Genomic DNA, 21,785 nt, shown 5'->3' with positions numbered 1-21,785 from the left:
TGTGGGGACTGGTTCCACTAGGTGGAATTTGTGCCAACAGGTTCTGGTGCCTGCCAAGATACCCATTTTGGTGCGCCACTTATGGAGCTATTTGGGATGTACTCTATTGTAGTCCAAAGCCCACCATCGGGTGTGTTGGTTCTGGTCCTCTTGGGAGGGACTCTGGTGCAGGTCAATGTCAGGCTTGCCTGTGACCAGCCCTGAGTTACATGTTAGGAATTACAAGGTGATTCGCAGTTGGTGGCTGCCTCTGCTGGGTTTGGGTGCTCATGGGAGGGGCCAAACTGTGTAGTAAAGTTGACTCCTACCAGTGTCAAGTTTGGGACAGGTCAGCAAAATGCCCAAGACACTTTGAAATCTGCCTCCTCCTGTCAGCTGCTTGATAGACTGTCACTGAAAAAGCCTCCGGCAGTACACAATTTGTGTGAGGTCAGTTCTCAGTGAGCAACCAGGTAGGAGCAAGTGGTGGTTGCCAGGTTGATGCAGATTCAACTTTGTTGTTAGCGCCCTTTCTGACAAACTCAGCAAGAGTTTCAGGGTCCACTAAGGCCAGCCGCCACCTGCTTTGGGCCTGCAAACCTTTGTAGTTAAGGAGGTTCTCAGGGAGTCATAAGGATGAGGTCAGTAGAGTTACCCAGGCTAAAACAGACTAGGATTTGGCCATGTGGAGGGAGGACTTTGCATAGGAATAGTGGCACCAATCAGCTCATCCAGGGAAAAATATCCCACACCCGAGCGTCACACAATTCAGTCTCTCCCTGTGCATCTTGAGTCTTCCCAGACACCCTTGCAAGATTTTTAAGAAAGACTGTGCCATGGGACCATGCTGGCTGCAACTAGCTGATTTCTGAGCAGGGTTTGATCCCTGCAGGGTGGGCCCACAAGGAGTTGGGAGGGAGGGGCTAGTGTATCTACCCAGGCTGATGTCCTGTGGTGGGGAGCCCTTGACCCGGAGAAATGATGTCTGTGGGCAGTATAAGAAAGGGACTAAGCATAGCAACATCAGCACATGTCCCTCCAGCTCTTTCCCAAAAACCACACAACCCGGTCTATGCATGTAGGACTCCAGTCTGCTCTGGGCTGCTGTCCCTCCAACAGAGTCCAGGGTAAGTGGTCCTTGATGAGGGTGCATAGGTTTCTAGCACTCTCCTGGAATTCCCGCTGATTTTCACAGCCATATGTTATATGGGCTTCTCTTCCCAGCACTGGTGCTCTGGGCGGGAAAGCCTGACATAGAGTTGAGACCCTTTGTTCCTCAGGGGCACCTTTGCAACTGATATACCTCTCTAGATTGTCAACTGCTGCACATAGGTGTTGGACCTGCCCTTTTCGCATCTCTGATCCCTCCTTATAGTCTTGATGTGGGTTCTTCTGTAAGTCCTTGGTTATAAGTCTTCTGTTCAGGTAGTCTTCAGTTGGTTATTCAGGTTGTTGTTCTATGATTAGGTAATTCCCACTTGGTTTTGGGAGGAGGTGAGTGTAACTTCCGCCTATTTTGCCATCATCTTGCATCTCTTACTTCAATACTGCTACATTGCACCCCATCATATGGACAATCTCTGATTTACTTAAAGATCTACCTACTACTGGGCATTTAGGTGGTTTCAAGTTATTGCTATTAAAAATAAATGTGGAAGTGGATGTTTTTATAGATATATCTTGCTTTATATTTGCAATTACATGTAATGAAAAATTCTTAACTATGTGTTTAGATCACGTCTACTTCTTCCCATTGACGGAGAAGAGATTCCTACTCTAGAGTTATGAGGGTGGTGGAACAAATACTCAGCACCACACAGATGCAATCAACTCAGTGTATTATTTTCTTATACTCACAGCCAGGAAGAGAAAAACATTGGGTGATACGCAGGGTGACATAAGATTCCACTTGGAAACAGAATGAATAAACAGAGGCTGTGGTGTAACTCCTGAGGTTGGCAAAACACTTTTTTCTTAGAGGAGTATGTGATGGGCTTTTCTGAACCATTTTGGAGGCTGAAATATATGCTAGTCCCTATTTTCCTATATCTATATCAATGCTAGGTGAACCTTGTAATTTTTGCTACTTTAGTAAAAGGTGGCACAGTGGCTCCCCCTTATCTGTGGTTTTACTTTCCATAGTCTCAGTTATCCACAGTCAACCATGCTCTGAAAAAATTAAATAGAAAATTGCAGAAATAAACGATTCGTAAGCTTTAAATTGTGCACTGCTTTGAGTTGTCTGATGAAATCTTGTGCTTTTCTGCTCCATCATGGATGTAAATCACCTTTTTTTCTAGCTGTATTCTCATGTTGTATACACTACCCACCTGTTAGTCACTTACTGGCTGTCTTGGTTATCAGATTGCCTAGAGCAGTGCTTATGTTCAAGTAAGTCTTATTTTACTTAATAATGACCCCCAAACAGAAGAATAGTGATGCTGGCAATTCAGATATGCCAAAGAAAATCCTTAAAGTGATTCCATTAAGTGAAAAATTGAAATATTGGTACTATCGTCTAAGGTTCTTCAAACTTATCCCCCTCAGTTAAGAAGGGGTACTGCATCTATCTTAAAGCTTTGACTTGTATTTCTTTAAGTAAGACTAAGTATTTTGATATATTTATTTGCTTTATACACAACATATCTCAGAATTATTGTGGGTTTAGTTCCATACTACCACAATTAAACAAATGTTGCTGTAAAGAAAGTCACATAAAATTCCTGGCTTTCCAGTGCATATAAAAATTATGTTTACACTGTACTGTAACCTTTTAAGAGTGCAATAGCATCATGTCTAAAAATGTACATACCGTAATTAAAAATACTTTACTGCAGAAAAAAAATGCTCACCATCATCTGAGCCTTCACTGAGTTGTAATCATTTTGCAAGTGAAGGATCTTGCCTTGATGCTGATGGCTGTTGACTGATCAGTGTGGTTGTTGCTGAAGGTTGGGGTGGCTGTCACAATTTCTTAAAATAAGAAAACAATGAACTTTGCCACATTGATTGACTCTTCCTTTCATAAATGATTTCTCTGTATAATGTGATGTCGTTTGTTAATATTTTATCTATAATATAACATCTTTTAAAATTGGAGTCAATCTTCTCAAACTCTGCCATCATTTTACCAAGTTTATGTAATATTCTAAATCTTTTGTTTTCATTCAACAATCTTCAAACCATCTTCACCAAGAATAGATTTCTTCTCAAGAAACCACTTTCTGTGCCCTGGCTGGGTAGCTCAGTTGGTTAGAGCATCATCCCAAAATGCCAAAGTAGCAGGTTTGATCCCCTGTCAGGGCACATACAAGAATTAACCAATGAATTCATAAGTAAGTGGAACAACAGATTGATGTCTCTCTCTCTCGCGCGCGCGCTCTCTCTCTCTAAATCAATAAGTAAATTTAAAAAGAAACCACTTTCTTTGCTTATTCATAGGAAGAAACTCCTCATTCATTACAGATTTATCATTAGATTACAGCAATGCAGTCGCATCTTCAGGCTCCACTTCTAATTATAGTATTCATGCTATTTTTACCGCATCTGCAGTTACATCCTCTACTGATATCTTAATTTCCTTAAAGTCATCTTTGAAGGATGAAACAAACTTTTTCCACAATCTTGTTAGTTTTGACTTTTTAGCCTTTTCCCATGAATCACAAATGTTTTTACTAGCATCTAAAATGGTGAATCTTTATCAGAAGGTTTTCAATTTACCTGGCCCAGATCCATTAGAGGAATCACTATCTATAGTCACTATAGCCTTATGAAATAATTTTTTTTTAATTATAAGACTTGAAGATTTAAATTACTTCTTGATCCATGGGCTCAGGAATGGATATTGTTTTAGCTGGCATGAAAACAACATTAATATCATTATACAGCTCAACCAGAGCTCTTGGGTGAGCAGTGGCATTGTCAATGAGTGGAATATTTTGAAAGAAATATCTTTTCTTAGTAGCAGTTCTCAACAGTGGCTTAAACTATTCAGTAAACTACATTGTTAACAATTGTTGTCATCCATGCTTTTTTGTTTCATTTATATGGCATAGGAAGAATTGATTCTGCATAATTTCTAAGGGTCCTAAGATTTTCAGAAAGCATTTCCTTTAACTTAAAGTCAGCAGCTGCATTAGCCTCTAACAAGAGATTCAACTTGTCTGTTGAAGCTTTGAAGCTAGGCATTGACATCTTCTTTTTAGCTATGACAGTGGTAGATGGCATCTGCTTGCAATATAAGACTGTTTTTATCTATATCGAAAATCTATTGGTTAATGTACTTACCTTTATTAATTGCCTTAGCTAGACCTTCTAAATAACTTGCTGCAGCTTCCACATCAACACTTGCTGCTTCACCTTGCAATTTTGTGTTATGTAGATGGTTTTTTTTCCTTAAACCTCATGAAACAACCTTTGCTAGCTTCAAATATTTCTTCTGCAGCTCCTTACTTCTCTCAGCATTCATAGAATTGAAGAGATTTAGGGCACTGTGTAAGTTTAAGGCATACAGCATAATGATTTGACTTACATTTATTGGGAAATGATTACCAGAATAAGTATAGTTAATATATATAACCTGATATAAAAGAAACAAGAAATATTTTTCTTGTGATGAGCACTCTTAGGACCTATTTTTTAAAAACTTTTAAATATAATATATACCAATGTTAATTATAGTCATCATGTGTACATTGCATCTCTGGTACATACTTACCTTATTTTTGGAAAATTGTAACCTTTGACCACTTTTATTCAATTCCCTCCACCATTTTTAGTGATACATAAGCAAAGTACAAAGGCATTCTACTTAACCCTTATTTTGATGAATCAGTATTTCTCAGTTAGCTTATTTAGATAAGGATTGCTTGATGTGTTAAAGCCAACGTTACTGGAAAGTTTAACCAGTGTCTAGAATTTTCTGTATGCCAATAGCAAATACTATATTCTAAGGTGATTAACAAAATGTTAGTTGCTGTGATATTTTTGCAAATTTATATTGGAGAAAATAATTCCAGACTTTAAAATTTTTTCCTGGTGATGTTCTTCAGAATGGTGGCATGAGAGTACCTCCATGTCTGAATGTCTGAGGGGTCTGTACATTGAGATATCAGAAAATGGAAGTATCGGAGCAGTATGAGACACTGGGAAAAACAAAGATGGCCAAAGATGCAGTTTGGTGCATGTCGCAGCCCCAGCAGCCATGACAGTACTGAAGCATCAGGGTGCAGCCCTCACTGGATAGACAAAAGTAGATGGGTAGAAATGGCAATCAGTTTTACGTGGCTAGTACTCATTGAAGCTTAGCCCGGTGTTGGGGGTTGGAGAGCAATGCACAAGATGCCAACATTTCAAAAACCACCATCACCAGAAAAAACAAAGTTGCAGACATGGGAATCCCCATCTATCCTACTCTGGCCCACTCAGCAGAAAAAATTATCACTGAGCAGATTACAAAGGGGCAGAAACAACTTGACAGCCTAATTGGTCTGTACTTATTGCAGGTGAACCTACTGGAAAGCACTGAGCTGCAGTTGTGCTACCTCGCCTTCCCCTAACTCTCCCTCCTCCACCCATCAGAGTGCAGCCTGATAGAAACATCTAGGACACTTCAGAGAGCACAGCATGGCTGGAAGCTTCTGGTCCCACAGAAGCAATACCAGGTTCACACTAGCCAGTAGATCCACAGTCACCATATCCCACCACAAGAGTGGCGCCCTGAGTCCAAGGCAACTGTGCAATAAAGAGGATGCCTACCTTGAGTGTTTTTCATTGTGTAGGTGATACCACCCCACAGAGTTCCCTGAAGCCCTGGTAGTGAAGATAAAAGAAAATAAAAACTTTCATGTCAGCATTACCAACAGGAAACAAAAGAAAGACCTCTACTAGTCAACCTGCTGAACAGTTAAGACTGAAAAAGAAAAAAAAAATATTCCCACAAATGTCCAGACCAAGAAATGACCCATCAAGCACAATGAATAACCAAGGTAAAAAGGGAGTTCAGAAAGAAAATTAAAATTCCCCAGAAAATAAACTAAAAGACATAGAAGACTGTGATTTAAATGACAGAAATTTCAAGAATGAAGTTTTGAAAAAGCTCAATGGCAGTCAAAAAAACTCAAAATCAGCCCAAGAAGGTCATAAATAAACTCAATGGAAAAAAAGGAGTACTTTATCAAAGAGATCAACACTATTAAAAAAATCAAACAGAAATCCTGGAACTGAAGGATTCAATAAATGAGAAAAAAGAATGGACCGGTAAGATTAAGAATATAGTAAATTAGATGAAGCAAAAAATTAGTGATATCAAAGACAGGAATCTGAATGACTTATGTAAAAAAGAGACTTAAGAGTAAAAAAGTGCAAGGGCACTGTAAGAACTATGTGATTCCATTAGACAGACAGTATAAGAATAGTTGATATAACAAAAGGAAAAGAGAAGGAGAAAGGAAGAGAGCGCTTACTCAAACACATAATTGATGATAACCTTCCAAACCTAAGGAAAGAACTGAACCCTTGAATCCAAGAAATTAATAGAATACCTGATTCCCTCAATCCAAAAAGATTTTCTCTAAAGCACATTGTATTAAAACTGTCAAAAATTAACAACAAACAATTCTCAAAGCAACCAGGCAAAAGATGACAGTAAGGTATAAAGGAAACCCTAATTGATTATCATGAGATTTTTCAGCAGGAATCCTACAAGCTATGCAGGAGTGAAATAGAATATTTTTAAACATTTATTTTTAAAGAAAGAGCTACTACCCTTTTTGACAGCATGGATGGAACTGGAGAGCCTTATGCTAAGTGAAATAAGCCAGGGGGTGAAAGACAAATACCATATGATCTCACCTATAAGTGGAACCTAATCAACAAAACAAACAAACAAAGAAAATATAACCAGCAACATTAAAAGAAAAAAGAAACTGACAGTAAGGAGAGGGAAGGAAGGAGGTGGGTAATGGGGAAAAGAAAGGGATGGGTCAAATCAAGGAACATGTATAAAAAGCCCATTGGACAAAGCCAAAGTGGGGAAGGATTGAGAGTGGGAGGTGGAGGTGGGTGGGGCAGGGGAAAATGGTGGTGGGAAAATGGAGACAAATGTATTTGAACAACAACAAAAATTTTAAAAAATAAAATAAAATTTATTTTTAAACTGGGGTGGGTAGGGCAGGGGGAGACTAATGGGGGGGGAAGAAGGGACAACTGTAATTGAACAGCAATAAAAACATTTATTTTTATTTGTATTTTTGATTTTTAGAGAGAAGGGGAGGAAGAAGAGAGGAAGAGAAACATCAATGTGAGGGGAAAACATCAATTGGCTGCCTTCTGTATGCTCCCTGGCTGGAGGCTGAACTTGTGACTCAGGCATGTGCCCTCACTGGGAATCAAACTGACAGCCTTTCAGTTTTCTGGACAATGCCTGACCATCGAGGCACACTGGCCAAGGCTTAAACATTTTTTTAAAAAAGTAGACAATACCACTGCAATTTGGAAATGTATACAGAACATAAAAAGGGAGTATTTGTGAAAACAAAAACATAAAGGAGGAGAGGTAAAAGGACTGAATTTGCATGGGTGAATGAAGATAAGATAAAATCATCACTTGAATACTTCTTGACTATCCCTTCTAGCTTTCAAAGTTTCTTTTGAGAAATCAGCTGAGAGTTTGATGGGAGCTCCCTTGTAGATAACTACCTGCTTTTCTCTTGCTGCTTTCAAATTCTCTCCTTGTATTTAACCTTTGGCGTTTTAATAATGATATATCTTGTTGTAGGCAGCTTTGGGTTCCTCTTGTTGGGATTTGCTGCACTTTCTGGACTTTTATGTCCACTTCCTTCATAAAGTTATGGAAGTTTTCTTTCATTGTTTTTTCAAATGTGTTCCCAATTTCTTGCTCATTCTTTCCTCCTTCTGTCACCTCCATGATGTGAATGTTGGTATGCTTGAAGTTGTCTCAGAGGCTCCTTACACTATCCTTATTGTTTTGGATTCTTTTTTCTTCTTCCTGTTCTGATTGGTTGTTTTTTGCTTCCTTATGTTCCAAATCACTGATATGATTCTCAGCTTCATCCACTCTACTGTTGATATCCTGTAAACTGTTCTTTGTTTCAATTAGTGTCTTTCATTTCTGAATGGATCTTTTTCATGCTGTTGTGATCCTCACTAAGTTCCTTGAGCATTATAATCCGTGTATTGGACTCTGCATCTAGTAGCTTACTTGTCTCCATTTTTTTTTAGTTCTTTTTCTGGCATTTTGTTCTTTTCTTTTATTTGGGCCATTTTTCTTTGCCTCATCATTTTGGCAGCTTCCCTGTGTTTGTTTCTATCTACTAGGTAGAGCTGTTGTGTCTCCCAAGCTTGATAGAGTGGCCTAATAGAGTGGGTGTCTTGTAGGGTCCAGTGGCACAGCCTCCCCTATCACCCAAGCTGGGTACTCAAAGTGTGTCCACCATGTGGGCTGTGTGCACCCTTCTCTTTTAGTTGAGACTTGATTGCTGTTGGCATATCTAAGGTCAGACACCACCTGTGTTCTGCCTGGGGTCACACAGCATAAGCTACAAAGCAGTCTGCAGATGGCTACTACTTGTGCTAGGCTTGGAGGTGCCTAGGAGAAGCCAAGCTGTGAACCTAGGCTGGCTGCTGCTAGTGCCAGGCCTGGAGCAACTTAGCAAGAGGTACAAGGCTCACTGGAGCCAGAAGCTGCTTGTTTGAGAGAATTTAGAAAAACCTGAACTATGAGCCAAGACAAGCCATTCACATGGAAAAGCCACTGGAAATAGCTTGGGTGGACCCAAAAGTTGGGTGATTCAGGGCTTCAGGAAATCAACCAGGGTGGGGCAAACAGTCTAAGCTATGTTAAGGGAGTCTCAGATATGGTGCCTGCCTGCCAGTTCTGTGGCGGGGAGGGCGGGGAGATCTAGAAAGAGAACAATGGCTCTGCCAACACTTCTGTCTGGGAGAAAGCTACACCCTAGCTCTCACTCTGATGCTGGACAATTCAGTTCCTCCTCATATGTCTCTGATGCCTTTCAATCTGTTGTGCCTGTGCTGGAGTGTGTCCAGGTAAGTCTGTCCCCAGGCCCTTTAAGACAGTTTCTTAAAAAGTTAAGCATATACCCACCCTATGATCCAGCTATTTTACTGGTAATTATTTACCTAACATGAATGATAGCACATGTCCATACAAACACTTGTACATGAATGTTTATAGCAGCTTTACTTGTAATAACCAAAATCTGGAAACAAAATAAATGTTCATTAAGAGGTGAATGGATAAACAAATTGTTTTTATTCTTATAGGGATCTACTACACAACAACAACAAAAAATGAACTATTCATGTACATATCAACATGGATGAATCTCAAAATAATCAGACGAGTCCAAGAAAACAGATTAAAAAGACAGTACATACTGTATGCTTCCAACTACATAAAACTATTGAAAATACAAACTAGTGATAGGAAGCAAATCAGTGGTTGCATAATGTGGTTAGGAGGGCAAAAATAGGGAAATTGATTAAAAGGGGGCATTCAGACACTTTTGGGAAGATGGGCATGCTCACTCAAAAATGGGCTCTTGCATGTATACACATGTCAAAACATCAAATTGTGCAGTTTAAACATGGGCAATTCATATTATGTTGATTATTCCTCAATAAAGCTTTAAAAATTAACACTCAATTCAGTTATTAGAAAACCTATGTACTTCCCTATGTCTAGGAAACACAGTCTCAAACAAGATAAACCCAGAGACCTACACTAAGACACATCCTAATAAAATGTTAAAATTTAGAGAGAGAATCGTAAAAGCAGCATTGAGAGAGGGAAGTGGGTGTGGGTGGGGCAGGGGAGAGTGGTGGGGGGGAAATGAAGACAATTGTACTTGAACGACAATTAAAAAAAGGTAAGAAAATTAAATTAAAAAATAAAAAATAAATTTAAAAAAGCAGCAAGAGAAAAACAACTAGATACACACAAGGGAATGCCCATAAGATTATCAGCTAATTTTTCAATAGAAACTTTGCAAACCTGAAAGGAGTGGCACAATATATTCAACATGATGAAAGGGGAAAAACCTGTAACCAAGAATACTATACCTAGGAAAGTTAATATTCAGAATTGAAGGAGAGATCAATGTTTTCCCAGACAAGCAAAAGCTAAAGGAACTCATCACCACTAACCTAGCTTTACAAGAAACATTAAAGGGAATTTTTAGGTGGAAAAGAAAAGGCCAAAACTAGAAATAAGAAAGCATATGAAAGGAACAAATCTCACTAGTAAATGCAAACATATAGTAAAGGTAAGTTGACCGACCACTTCTAGAGCTAGTATGAAAACAATTAAAATGGCAATAAGTACATACCTATCAATAATTACGCCAAATATAAATGAATTAAGTGCTCCATTCAAAAGACATATGGTGGCTGAATAGATAAAAAGAAATAAAAACAGAATGCTTATATATGCTGCCTACAAAAGACTCACTTCAGATTGAAAGAGACAAAGATTCAAAGAGATAGAAAAAGTTATCTCATGAAAACGGAAACAAAATTAAACAAAAAAGCTAGGATACCAATACTTATATCAGAGAAAATAAACTTTATTTGTATTATTATTACATTTTTAATCCTTACCCGAGGACATGTTTCTGATTTTAGAGAGAGAAGAAGTTGGGGGGGGAGAGAGAGAAATATTGATTGGTTGCCTGTTGTATGCACTCTGAATGGGGATCAAACCCACAACATTTTGATGATATTGCAACCAACTGAGCTACTTGGCCCGGGCCCAGACAAAATAGATTTTAAACAAAGTCTATAACAGGAGACAAAAAGGACTCAGCAATTCCACTTTGGGGCAGTTATCTGAAGAATACAAAACACTAATTTGAAAAGATATATGCAGCACTATGTTTACTGCAGCATTATTTGCAATAGCCAGTATAGGGAAGCAAACTAGGTGTCTACCAATAGATGAATGGATAAAGAAGATGTGTGTGTGTGTGTGTGTGTGTGTGTGTGTGTGTGTATGAATGTATATCAGCAGATGAACAGATAAAGAAAATGTGGAGATATATACATAATTAAATATTACTCTGCCAAGAAAAAGAATAAAACCTTGCCATTTGTGACAACATGGATATACCGTGAGGGTATTATGCTAAGTGAAATATGTCAGAGAAAGATAAATTACATATGATTTCACTTATATGTGGACTCTAAAAAACTGAACAAATGAACAAATAAAACAGACCCTTAGATACAGTAAACAAATGATAATTGCCAAAGGGTTTAGCAGTGGGGGGGTATGGATAAAATGGTGGAGATTAAAAGGTACAAACTTATAAATCATGAAGATGTAGAGTACAGCAGTCAGTAATGTCACAATAACTGTGTATAGTGACAGCTGGTTAGACTTCTCATGGTGATCACTTCATAAGGTATACAGAGGTCAAATCACTATGTCGTACACCTGAAACTATTATAGTATTGTATGTCTACTATAATTTAATTAAAGAGATTTACATTCTAGGATGAAAAAATAAAAGCTGGGTATTTAAATCTACTTTTTCAACTGTAAATCTTATGAAGTTTACATGTAGATCAAGTTTGTATGATAAAAATTTAGCATTTAAATCAACATGTGTTGTATGAAATACATACTGATTTTAAAGGTTGTAATGGTAATAAAGGAACATGTAAGATATCTTAATAATTTTTGTACTAATTACACATTCAAATGATAGATTTTGGATATATTTAGTTAATGTAGATCATTAAAATTAATTTTACTTGCAGTTTCTCACTAATGTTGCTACTAGAAAATGTAAGCCTATATATGTGGCTTATATTTTCATTGTACTACACTGTTCCACACTGTGGTTGATTTTAAGAATGCAATGGTAAGAAAAAAACAGATATTTAGATATGTTCCTTGCTTTCATGGAACTAATACTTTAGATTTAATAGGAAGATAGTTATTAATGAAATAATCACATAATCAAATATAAAATGCCATTGTGATAAAAGACCATGTTGGTCACTAACTAGCTTCTTCTGGAAGCACACTATACCCACAAAATGAAATATAACCAGTTTGTCAAAATTTTTCCACCCACTTTCAAAGAAATTCGTCCCAGTGTCAACGTCCCTTAGCCAAATCCACTAAGAATCTGCCAGTATGCACTTTGTAGTGTATAGGTTTTGCATAACTTTGTCAGATTTATGCCTCAGCATTTCATATTATTATATTCTTTTAAAGATATTTTAATATTTTCAATTTCTGGTCATTTGTTGATAGTATGTAGACATGCAATCAATTTTTGCATATTGATCTTGTATCCTGTAATCTTGCTAAAGTCACTTAGTTCTAATTGCATTTTATTTCATGAATTTTATTATATTTTCTACTTAAATGACATCTGGCAATAAAGCTATTTTCACTTGCAACTTGGGTAACAGTTTTTTCTTGCCTTACAGAACTGTCTAGAACCTCCAATGCAATGTTGGTGAGAAGGGGGATCCATGTCTTGTACCTGCCCTTGTGGGGGGCCATTCAGCCTTTCACCATTAAGAATGGTGTTAAGTATAGGTTTTTGTACATGCACTTAAAAAGGCTGAGGAAATTCCCTTCTACTCCTAGTCATCTACATGTTTATCATGAATGGATGTTAAATTTTGTCAAATTCTTTTTCTGCATGTACTGACATGAACACATCATTTTTCACTCACTTAGTTTGGTAAGATCATGATTACATTGACTTTTTAAATGTTAAACCAGGCTTGTATTCCTGAGATAAACTCCATTGGATCTGATTTGCTCAACTTTTGTTAAAGATTTTACATCAATGTTCATGAGATATAATAGTCCATTGTTTACTTTTATTGTAACACGTTTGCCTAGTTTGGGTATCAGCATAATGCCAGCTTTATAGAACCAGCTGTAAGTATTTTTCTTTTTAATTTTCTGAAATAGTTTGTAAAAATTGTTGTCTTAAATGTTTGGTAGAATTTGCCATTTGAGCTTTTCTTTATGAGTTTTTTAAACTTTTATTTAACATATAAGAATATTGCAATGATATATTTCTTGTTTTATAAGCATTTTTAGGTTTTGTGTCTGAAGATATTTTATTTTCTCTAAATTTTTCAGTTTATTTCAATAGACTTGTTCATTAGAAACTACAGTGATGACACCTTTCTCATTTCTGATATTGATAATTTGTAAATATTTTCACCTTTTGTTCTGAGCAGCTTGGCTTATTATTTTTTAAAGATTTTATTTATTGATTTTAGAGAGAAGGTAAGGGAGGGATAAAGAAAGAGAGAGAAACATCAATGTGAGAGAAACTTCGACCAGTTGTCTCTGGAACATGCACTGATTGGGAACCAAACCTCCCACCCAGGCATGCACCTGCTGGGGAATCAAACCTGAGACCTTCTGCTTTGCAGGATGGTGTCCAACCAGCTGAGTCACACCAGTCAGAGCTGCTTTATCAGTTTTGTTGATTTTCTTTAAAAATCACTTTATGATTTCTGTTTTTCTCTAATATATTTATGTTTTTATTTCATTGATAACTGCTCTGTTGTTTTGCTTTGTTTACATTTGGTTTCAACTGAAACTGAAGTCACTGATTTGAAACTTTTTTTTTGTATTATTCTTTTTCTGATATGGTCATTGAGTGCTATATAGTTCCCTATAATTACTGCTTTCACAAAACCTTTGATATGTTCTGTTTTGTTTTTATTCAATTAATGATACTTCCTAATTTATCTTTTATTGATTCATTGATTACTTAGAAATGTGCTATTTATTTTCCAACTATTTAGATTTTTTTTGAAATCTTTCTGTTATCGATTCCTAATTTAATTCCTTTGTGGTCAAATAACATATTTTGAATAACTTTAAACTTGAAATTTATTAAAACTATTTTTGTGTGGCCTAGAATTAATTGACTTTGGAAAATATATGCTATTGTTGGTCACATAGCTCCATAATTGTCAATTAGATCAAGTAGCTTAACAATGTCATCCACACCTCTTGATTCCTGTGTACTTTTTCCATATACGTTTGAGAGAAGGGTACTGAAAACTCTAAGTATACTTGGTAATTTGTCTATTTCTCCTCAGAGTTCTATTAGTTTTGGCCTCATATATTTTGAAGCTCTGTTATAAGGTGCATAAATGATTACAACTGTTATGTCCTTTTGATAGATTGACTTCTTTGTCAATAACAAATGACTTTCTTTATCCCTGTTAACAATCTTTGCTCTGATACTAACTCTCTCTGTTAGCAATATAGCCATTTAACCTATCTTTATATTTACAGAGTGTGTGTCTTTCTTGTAGGCAGTATACAGTTGGGTCTTGTATTTTTTAATCTAATTTGATTATGACATTTAATAACATGTTTCAGTCATTTACAGTGAATGTGATTATTAAAAGAAATAGGTTTGTCTATCATCTTGTTTTCTGTTTTTATCATTTCTTTTTTCTTTACTACTTTTTCTTATTTTTTAAAACCAGCTATAAAATTATTTTTATTATTTAACTTTATTTATTTACTTTTTGGCTTATTAGTGATAACTCTTTGTTTGGTTGTTGTACTGGTTGCTTTAGGGCAAAGTTTCTCAACAGCAGCATTATTGAATTTTTAGGCTGGGTACTTATTTGTTGTCGGAGTCAGTCCTGTGCATCAAAGAATGCTTAGCAGCATTCGTGGCCTGTGCTTGTAGATGCCAGCAGTACTTGTCCAAGTTGTGACAAGTAAAAATGTATCCAGTAAATGTTCCATATATGGCGAAATCATCTCTACGTGAGAACCACTGATTTAGGGTTTATAACATCCATCTTTAACATTTTACCTTAACATGATTATCTACTTCATGTTACTAGTTTAAGAACCTTCTAGTAGTGTATTTTCTTTTCTTCCCTCCCAGCCTTCATTCCTTTGTTGTCATATATATAAATATATATATATATATAACTATATTTATGCTCTTGGGTCTCACATTATATTGTGATTATTTCATTCAACAATTACTTTTAAATATGTGAAAAAATTTTATATTTTTACCCATGTGTTAACTTTTCCAGTGCTCTTTGTTCTTTTGTGCACCATATTCCTTTTGCATGAAGGAAGTTCTTTAACATTTATGTGTGAGTTTGTTGAACATGAATTCTTTTACTTGATATATATCTGAAAGACTCTTCATTTCATGGCAAATTTTTAACAATATTGTAGTTGAGTATAACAGTCAGGTTGATGATGATGTCTCAACCTGACTGTTATACTCAGTTATCAAGTACTGGTCCTTCAGTACTTGAACGATATTATGCCACTGTCTTTTCAGTTGTATTGTTTCTGATGAAAAACCTGATGTCATCCTTAACTTTGTTTCTCTATTTATAACATTATCATTACATTATTCATAAAATTATCAGATGCTTTTAACTTTTTTCTTAATCAAGAGTATTAAGCATTTTTAAATTATTGTGAAGTGCCTTTGTGGTTCTTGCACTTGAGTTTCATTGAGCTTCTTGGATCTGTATGTTTATAGTTTCATCAGGTTTGGAATATTTTAATGCATTATTTATTCAAATGTATTTTTTGTCCTCCCTCAAACTCTTTGAGATACTTCAATTACATATATGTTAGGTCACTTGAAATTGTTCCACAGCTCACTAATGCTCTTTCTTTAAAGTTATTTTTCTTTTTTCACTTTGGATGTATTCTATTGCTGTGTCTCCAAGTTCACTAATCTTTTCTTTTGCAACAGTAATATTCCATTAGCACCTTCCACTATGTTTCCTCAAAAGACATTGTAATTTTCAACTCTAGAAGTTATTTATGTCTCTTTATATCTTCCATGTTGCCACTTAACTTTTAAAACATCTAAAACACAGTCACAATAATGGTTTTAATAGCCTCTTCTATTAATTCTATCATACATGTCAGTTCTAGTTATTTTCATTTAATGATTTTTCTCCTCACCATTGGTCATATTTTCCTGCTTCTTCACATTGTAGTAATTTTCATGGATGGCATACAGTATACGTTTTACCTTGTTGGATGCTACATACTTTTATGTTCTTACAATTAAGATTTAGCTTTGTTCTGGGATCCCAATAGGTAACTTAGAAACTGATTGATCATTTCTGAATTTGTTTTCAAGATTTGGATTTTTTAGGCAGAATAAGAGCAGTATTTAGTCTATAGTAAACTTCCTGTGTATTTTATACAAAGGCCCATGAACTATAATTTTTCTTTCTGGCTGGTTGGAAAACCACTATTACTGGTCCTTGTAAGTACTGTTATTTGTACTATTTTTAGAAGGTTATTTTTCCAGACATAATTTCTCTGTACACATGGATACTCCATACTCAGTTGACTTTCAAGGATAACCTTTTGCAGATTTCCTGGTTCTTTTTCTGCATAGTGCTTGCTTTTCCAATACTCTGTCGTGCAAACTCTAGTGATCTTATTTTCCCTGGACTCTTAGCTCCATTTCCTTAAATCAAAGAGCCTTTCCAGGACCCACCTGGGCTTCTTTTCTCTGCATGATAGTCTCATAGCATTCTCAAGGCGGTAATAGCATCACTGTCATCCACTGTTGTGGTAGACAGTCACTAAGGTGGCAACCTAATTATCCCACCGCCTGGTTTTCATGCTTTTATATAATCCCTTCCTTCCAAGTATGATGGGACCTGTGACTTGCTTTTAACCAATAGAATATAACAAAGATGATGAGGTATCATTCTTGTGATTCTGTTACATTATAAAAGACTTTTTTTGATAGCAGACTCAGTCTAGAGACTCTTCTGTTGGCTTGAAAAAGTGGCCATTTTTTAAAGAGCTTACATGACAAGAAATTGTGGGAGGCACCTGGAACTTGTGGGAGGCCTCTAGGAATTATAGAGGGCCTCTAGACCCTAGAATTGTAAGCAGCCTCTTCTAAGAGATGAGGGTAACCTTCAGCTAACAGCAAATGAGAAGACAGGGCCTCAGTCTTACAGGCACAGGAAATAAATTGTTCCAACAACCTGAGTTAGTTTATAAGCATATTCATCTTCATTGAAACCTCCATATGTGAATATAGCCCAGCCAACACCTTGACTGCATCTTCGTGAGACCCTAAGCAGGAAATCCAGCTAAGCCATGCCTGGATTCCTGACCAAATAAACGGTGAGATAATAAATGCGTGTTATTTTAAGCTGCTAAAATCATGATGATGTGTTAAGCAGCAATGGATAGTAATACAAATGCCCGATATCCAGTAATTCAGCTATCAACAAATTCTTTTAGTTTTCCTTCAATTAGGAGTGTCTTTTTTTTCCTTGATTCTTGAAGGATAGTTTTGACGACCAGAATTATTGGTTGAAAGTTGTTTTCTTCAAACATGTGAAAAATATTGTCCTTTTTTCCTCCAACATTTCAGATGAAAATCTATTACTGTTATTTAAATTGGTGTTTTCCTATAGATAGTACATCATTTCTCTCTGGCTAAATTAAAGATATTTCCTTGTCTTTCATTTTCAGGAATTTAATTATGATGTGTCTGGGTATGGATTTATTTGCATTTATCTTGCTTAGAGTTCACTAAGCCTCTTGAATCTGTAGGTTTATGTTATTTTTCCCCATATTGAGATGTTCAGCCATTATTTCTTTAAATATTTCTTGAGTACCATTCTCTGTCTTGTCTTTTTATGGGGCTCCAATGATGCAAATGTAAGTATTAAATGATATCTTGTTGCCCCACAGAATTCTGAGGTCCTGTTTATTATTTTTCAGCATTTTCTCTATGCTGTCCCAACTGGGTAAATCCTACCAATCTGTCCTCAAGTTCATTGATTTTTTTTTAATCACTACTCATATATTGAGCAATACAGCAATTCTTTAAAAATTTCAGTTATCGTATTTTTCCATTCTATAATTCTAATTTGGTTCTTTTATAACTTTAATTGCTCTTTTGAGATTTTTATTTGTTTAAAAATAATTTGTAATTGCTTCTTGAAGCATTTTTATAATGGGTGCTCTAAAATCCTTGTCAGATAATTTCATTACATAATTTGCCTCAATGTTTATTACAGTTGATTTTCTTTCATTATTTAAGCTGTGCTTTTCCTGGTTCTTGGTGCTATGGGTGACTTTCAATGGCATCCTCATCATTTTGGCCATTATAATAGAAGGTTTTTATTCTTATTTAAATCTTTTTATTTTATCAGGAAGTCACCCAGTTGTGTTTAGCACAAAGTCGTGGCCTACTTTTTATTTCATTTTCCATCACCATTTATCCCCCCATCCTCCAGCCCTCCTTGCAGTCATCACACTGTTGTCCATGTCCATGAGTCCTTTTCCTTCTTTGCTCGATTCCTCCATCCCCTAACATCGCCCCCACTAGCTGTCATCCTGCTCTCCATCTACGAGTCTGTCCCCATTTTCCTTGTTAGTTCAGCTTGTTCACTAGATTTCACATATGAGTAAAATGATACGGTACTTGTCTTTCTCGGACTGGCTTATTTCACTTAGCATAATGCTCCCCAGGTCCATCCATGTTGTCAAAAGGGGTAAGATTTCCTTCTTTTTTACTGTTGATTAGTGGTTCCAATGTTATTTTTGCTTTCAGGACATTGTGGTATTTTAACTTGTTTGCTATATCTGGTGCCACTTGGGCTTATGTTGATCCCTACTGCAACAGTCTGAAGGGAAAGAGGACCTTTCCCAGCCCAAGAATTATTGTGGAGAGAGACTGCTTATTGGTGCCACCCTACAGATCAGTGTCTATAGGTGGAAAAATAGATTTTCCATTAGATTCTGCATCCTTCCAGGATGAATAACACGCTTCCTGGGCTGGGCAGTTACAGTGTCCTGATCATTCTTGCTAGTATTAACCAAGCCACCTGGTTATCTAAGTGGGAAAGAGAATTCTCTGACCTATGGGAACAAAGAAGCTTCCCAGGCCAGGCTGTATTTTGTTGGTTGCTGCCTGGTGTCTCCAAATAAGTGAGGAGTTCAGGCCCAGCATGGAAAAAAAAGTGCTACTCCTGGGTACTTATTGTCACTGAGGTTTCCAATTGATCTCCTTAGGCTGATGTAACCAAGCTCACTTTATGTGGGACTCCCAGCTCATCAACGGGAGGAATGAGCCTACCCCATTTGTCTTCTCATACTAGATTGGGGGTTATGAGATGCCTAACCTGTGTCACCTTCTGCTGTTATGTGTAGTTCCTAAGTCTTGGAGTTCCTAACTAGTTGCTTTCTTCCATCCTTTAGAGTTCTCCTTTGGTGGCCTCCTATGTTACTTCCTTTTTTTTTTCTTTATGGTATATAATTTTATTTTGTGGGTAAGAGAAAGGAGAAAGAAATCTACATAACCTTGTCTAAGTACTATAGTCCTGGTTTCTATTTTATTATCCCCAAACCTATCTAACATACAGTAACTTGAGTTATATTTCCAAAACTGTACTCGTCTCTTTTATGATTAAAATCCTTTTCCCATCTATGGACCAGTTATATCAAAATCTCCTGAGGTACCTGTTAAAATTGAGATATATGGGTTCTACACAGACTAACTGAATGTGATTTGTTGAGAGAACACAATTTTAATGAAGTTCTGTTATATTAACATTACAAATATTACAACAGTTTTAGCATAAAAACAAAATAATATTGTTAAAATCACTGTTAAATACCAAAATGTTACTCATCACTGCTAGATACCAAAATGTACTAATACTAATGTAAATTATTTAATCTTCACTGGCATGTTTATATCAATCATGATTCAATTATATGACCAAATGAACTGGGTTAATTAGATGTAGAAAAAGTACAATATTTTATTAATTACCTATGAATGTTTTTTTTTAACTACAAATACCTACTCAAAGATTATTCAGGGTGCTGACTACTGCATCTTATTTAAGATTACTTTTGTTATATATTTAATTAATCTGATCACAAAATATATCCTTTCAGATAATGCAGTCTTATTGAGGTTTGGTTTTGCCAACTTTACAAATATCAATACAGTTTTCTCAATGGCATTCCTACTAACAAAGCAGGGGAAAACCCATTTTCTGCTTTAAATGAAAGATTACTTACTGCTCTTTTTCTAGAACACCCTGTAATCCAAGGCACAGTAAGGTTTCCTGAAATCTGTGGAAACAACAAATGGAATCTCAGTAAGGTATGTATTAGCACTACTTGGAATGCTGATCAACACCAAAAAATTCATGTAAGACTTCAGATAGGTTTTCATTCAAAGCGTATTCCCCACATAGACAATCCTGTTTCCTTACTGAACACAACAGATTAAAAAGGACTTTTTTGGTGAGGAAATTTTAGAAGTGATGCAAAGTTCCCCTGGAAATTCAAGAAAAATTCTAGAACGTTGCTAGGGTCTGGTAGTATGGTTTAGAAATCTATGGAAAATAAAATTTTTATAATAAAAATGCTGTGCTTTGTGGAATGAGTAACAATAATTAAATTATTAACTATAGTCATCATTCTGTCTATTAGCTCTCAAGCTCTCAAGACTTATTCATCATACATAACTGTAGGCTTCTTTTTAAATAGAACCTACTAAGGCAAATAGCCAGCAATGGCTTATTACATCTGCATTGCCACTCAAGGGGACAAATGTTACTCCAGTTGGATTCTGGGGAGTGTCTATAGAGACCAAAGTGGTCCTGTGAGTACAGGTTCACCTGTACCTTACCATACTTTTTCATGGGACACACAAGGATTTGGAGTACTCCAAACTCTTACTTGTCCTCTCTTTCCCTCCCAAACATGTACTTCCTCAGCATCTGATAAGGCAAATCAGTCTTGCTAAGTGGTGGTGGTGGGAATGTTGTATTCAATTAAGCATTTATTGTATTTGATATATTATATTCAGGCATGGCCTATGAATTACTATTATGCCTATTAGTAAGAATTGATGATTAATTCAAGTAAATTATAAAGTAATATAGTTAAAATATTTTGAATATTTTGAAAATAGTCAAAATCCAGGTAGATTATTACTGTCCCTGGCCATTAGACCTGCTATTTATTTCGAGTTCATTAAACCAATATGCTAAGGATAGGCTACAACTGGTATAAATTCCAAACAATACTTTAAAGAAAAAGTTTTAAAAATACATTTACTCAAGTTAACATCCCACTATGGTAAAATGTCAATTAACTAGAATGCCCGAGGATCATGAAGTGGGAATAACTTATTTTTAAAATGATGAACCGAGAGTAGTAACAAAAATTCTATGAAAAAATTCTTTAAATTATATGCTTTCTTGTCTTCCCACCAATAACTGGTGTATTATATAATGTTTCTAAATTAAATTGATTGCTAGCCTCAATGAAAGGGGTATGTATGCTAAAATAATCACATCATATACTCTTGAAAAAATAAAGATATCCAACCACTTTGGATTATTTCTTCACATACTCACATCTATTAGGATAATTTAAAACTGGCTATATAAAGTTGTTAAGAGAAAATATGTTAAACCGAATGAATTACCCAAAACTCAGTAATTACTGACAACTTACATATGGAATAACAAAAATTATACATATAATAAACATGGTTAACTGAATTTCTTTAAACATGGCCATTATACATTTTAAAAATATAAAATGTGGTTCTCTGCTTAAGCCAATTGTATATAATAAAGAAAATGGAAAACTTCTATAAGCACATGAATATACCGATACTATAAATTATATCAGATTTGGGATATACTAATACTATAAATTTCTATGAGATTTGGGAAGAGATGAAGTTTAACTTCTTCATTTTATAATT

At 35.8% G+C, this 21,785-nt stretch overlaps 1 protein-coding gene across 1 annotated transcript in view; it reads right to left on the bottom strand.

The window, feature by feature from the left end:
• HDX (highly divergent homeobox) overlaps positions 1–21,785 on the bottom strand; it is an 81,828-nt gene that overhangs the window by 38,952 nt on the left and 21,091 nt on the right. The window contains exon 3 of the mRNA XM_054566594.1: positions 20,081–20,134. Within this exon, the coding sequence (XP_054422569.1) occupies positions 20,081–20,134 (54 nt within the window). The remainder of the gene's footprint in view (positions 1–20,080; positions 20,135–21,785) is intronic.

The sequence above is a fragment of the Pteronotus mesoamericanus genome, unplaced genomic scaffold (genome assembly GCF_021234165.1).
Source record: "Pteronotus mesoamericanus isolate MK-2021 breed Mesoamerican mustached bat unplaced genomic scaffold, CSHL_Meso_final contig_177, whole genome shotgun sequence".
In the NCBI taxonomy this organism is placed as follows: Eukaryota; Metazoa; Chordata; class Mammalia; order Chiroptera; family Mormoopidae; genus Pteronotus; species Pteronotus mesoamericanus.
The sequence above is the reverse complement of the archived record's forward strand: the minus strand, read 5'-3'. Positions and strand labels throughout refer to the sequence as shown.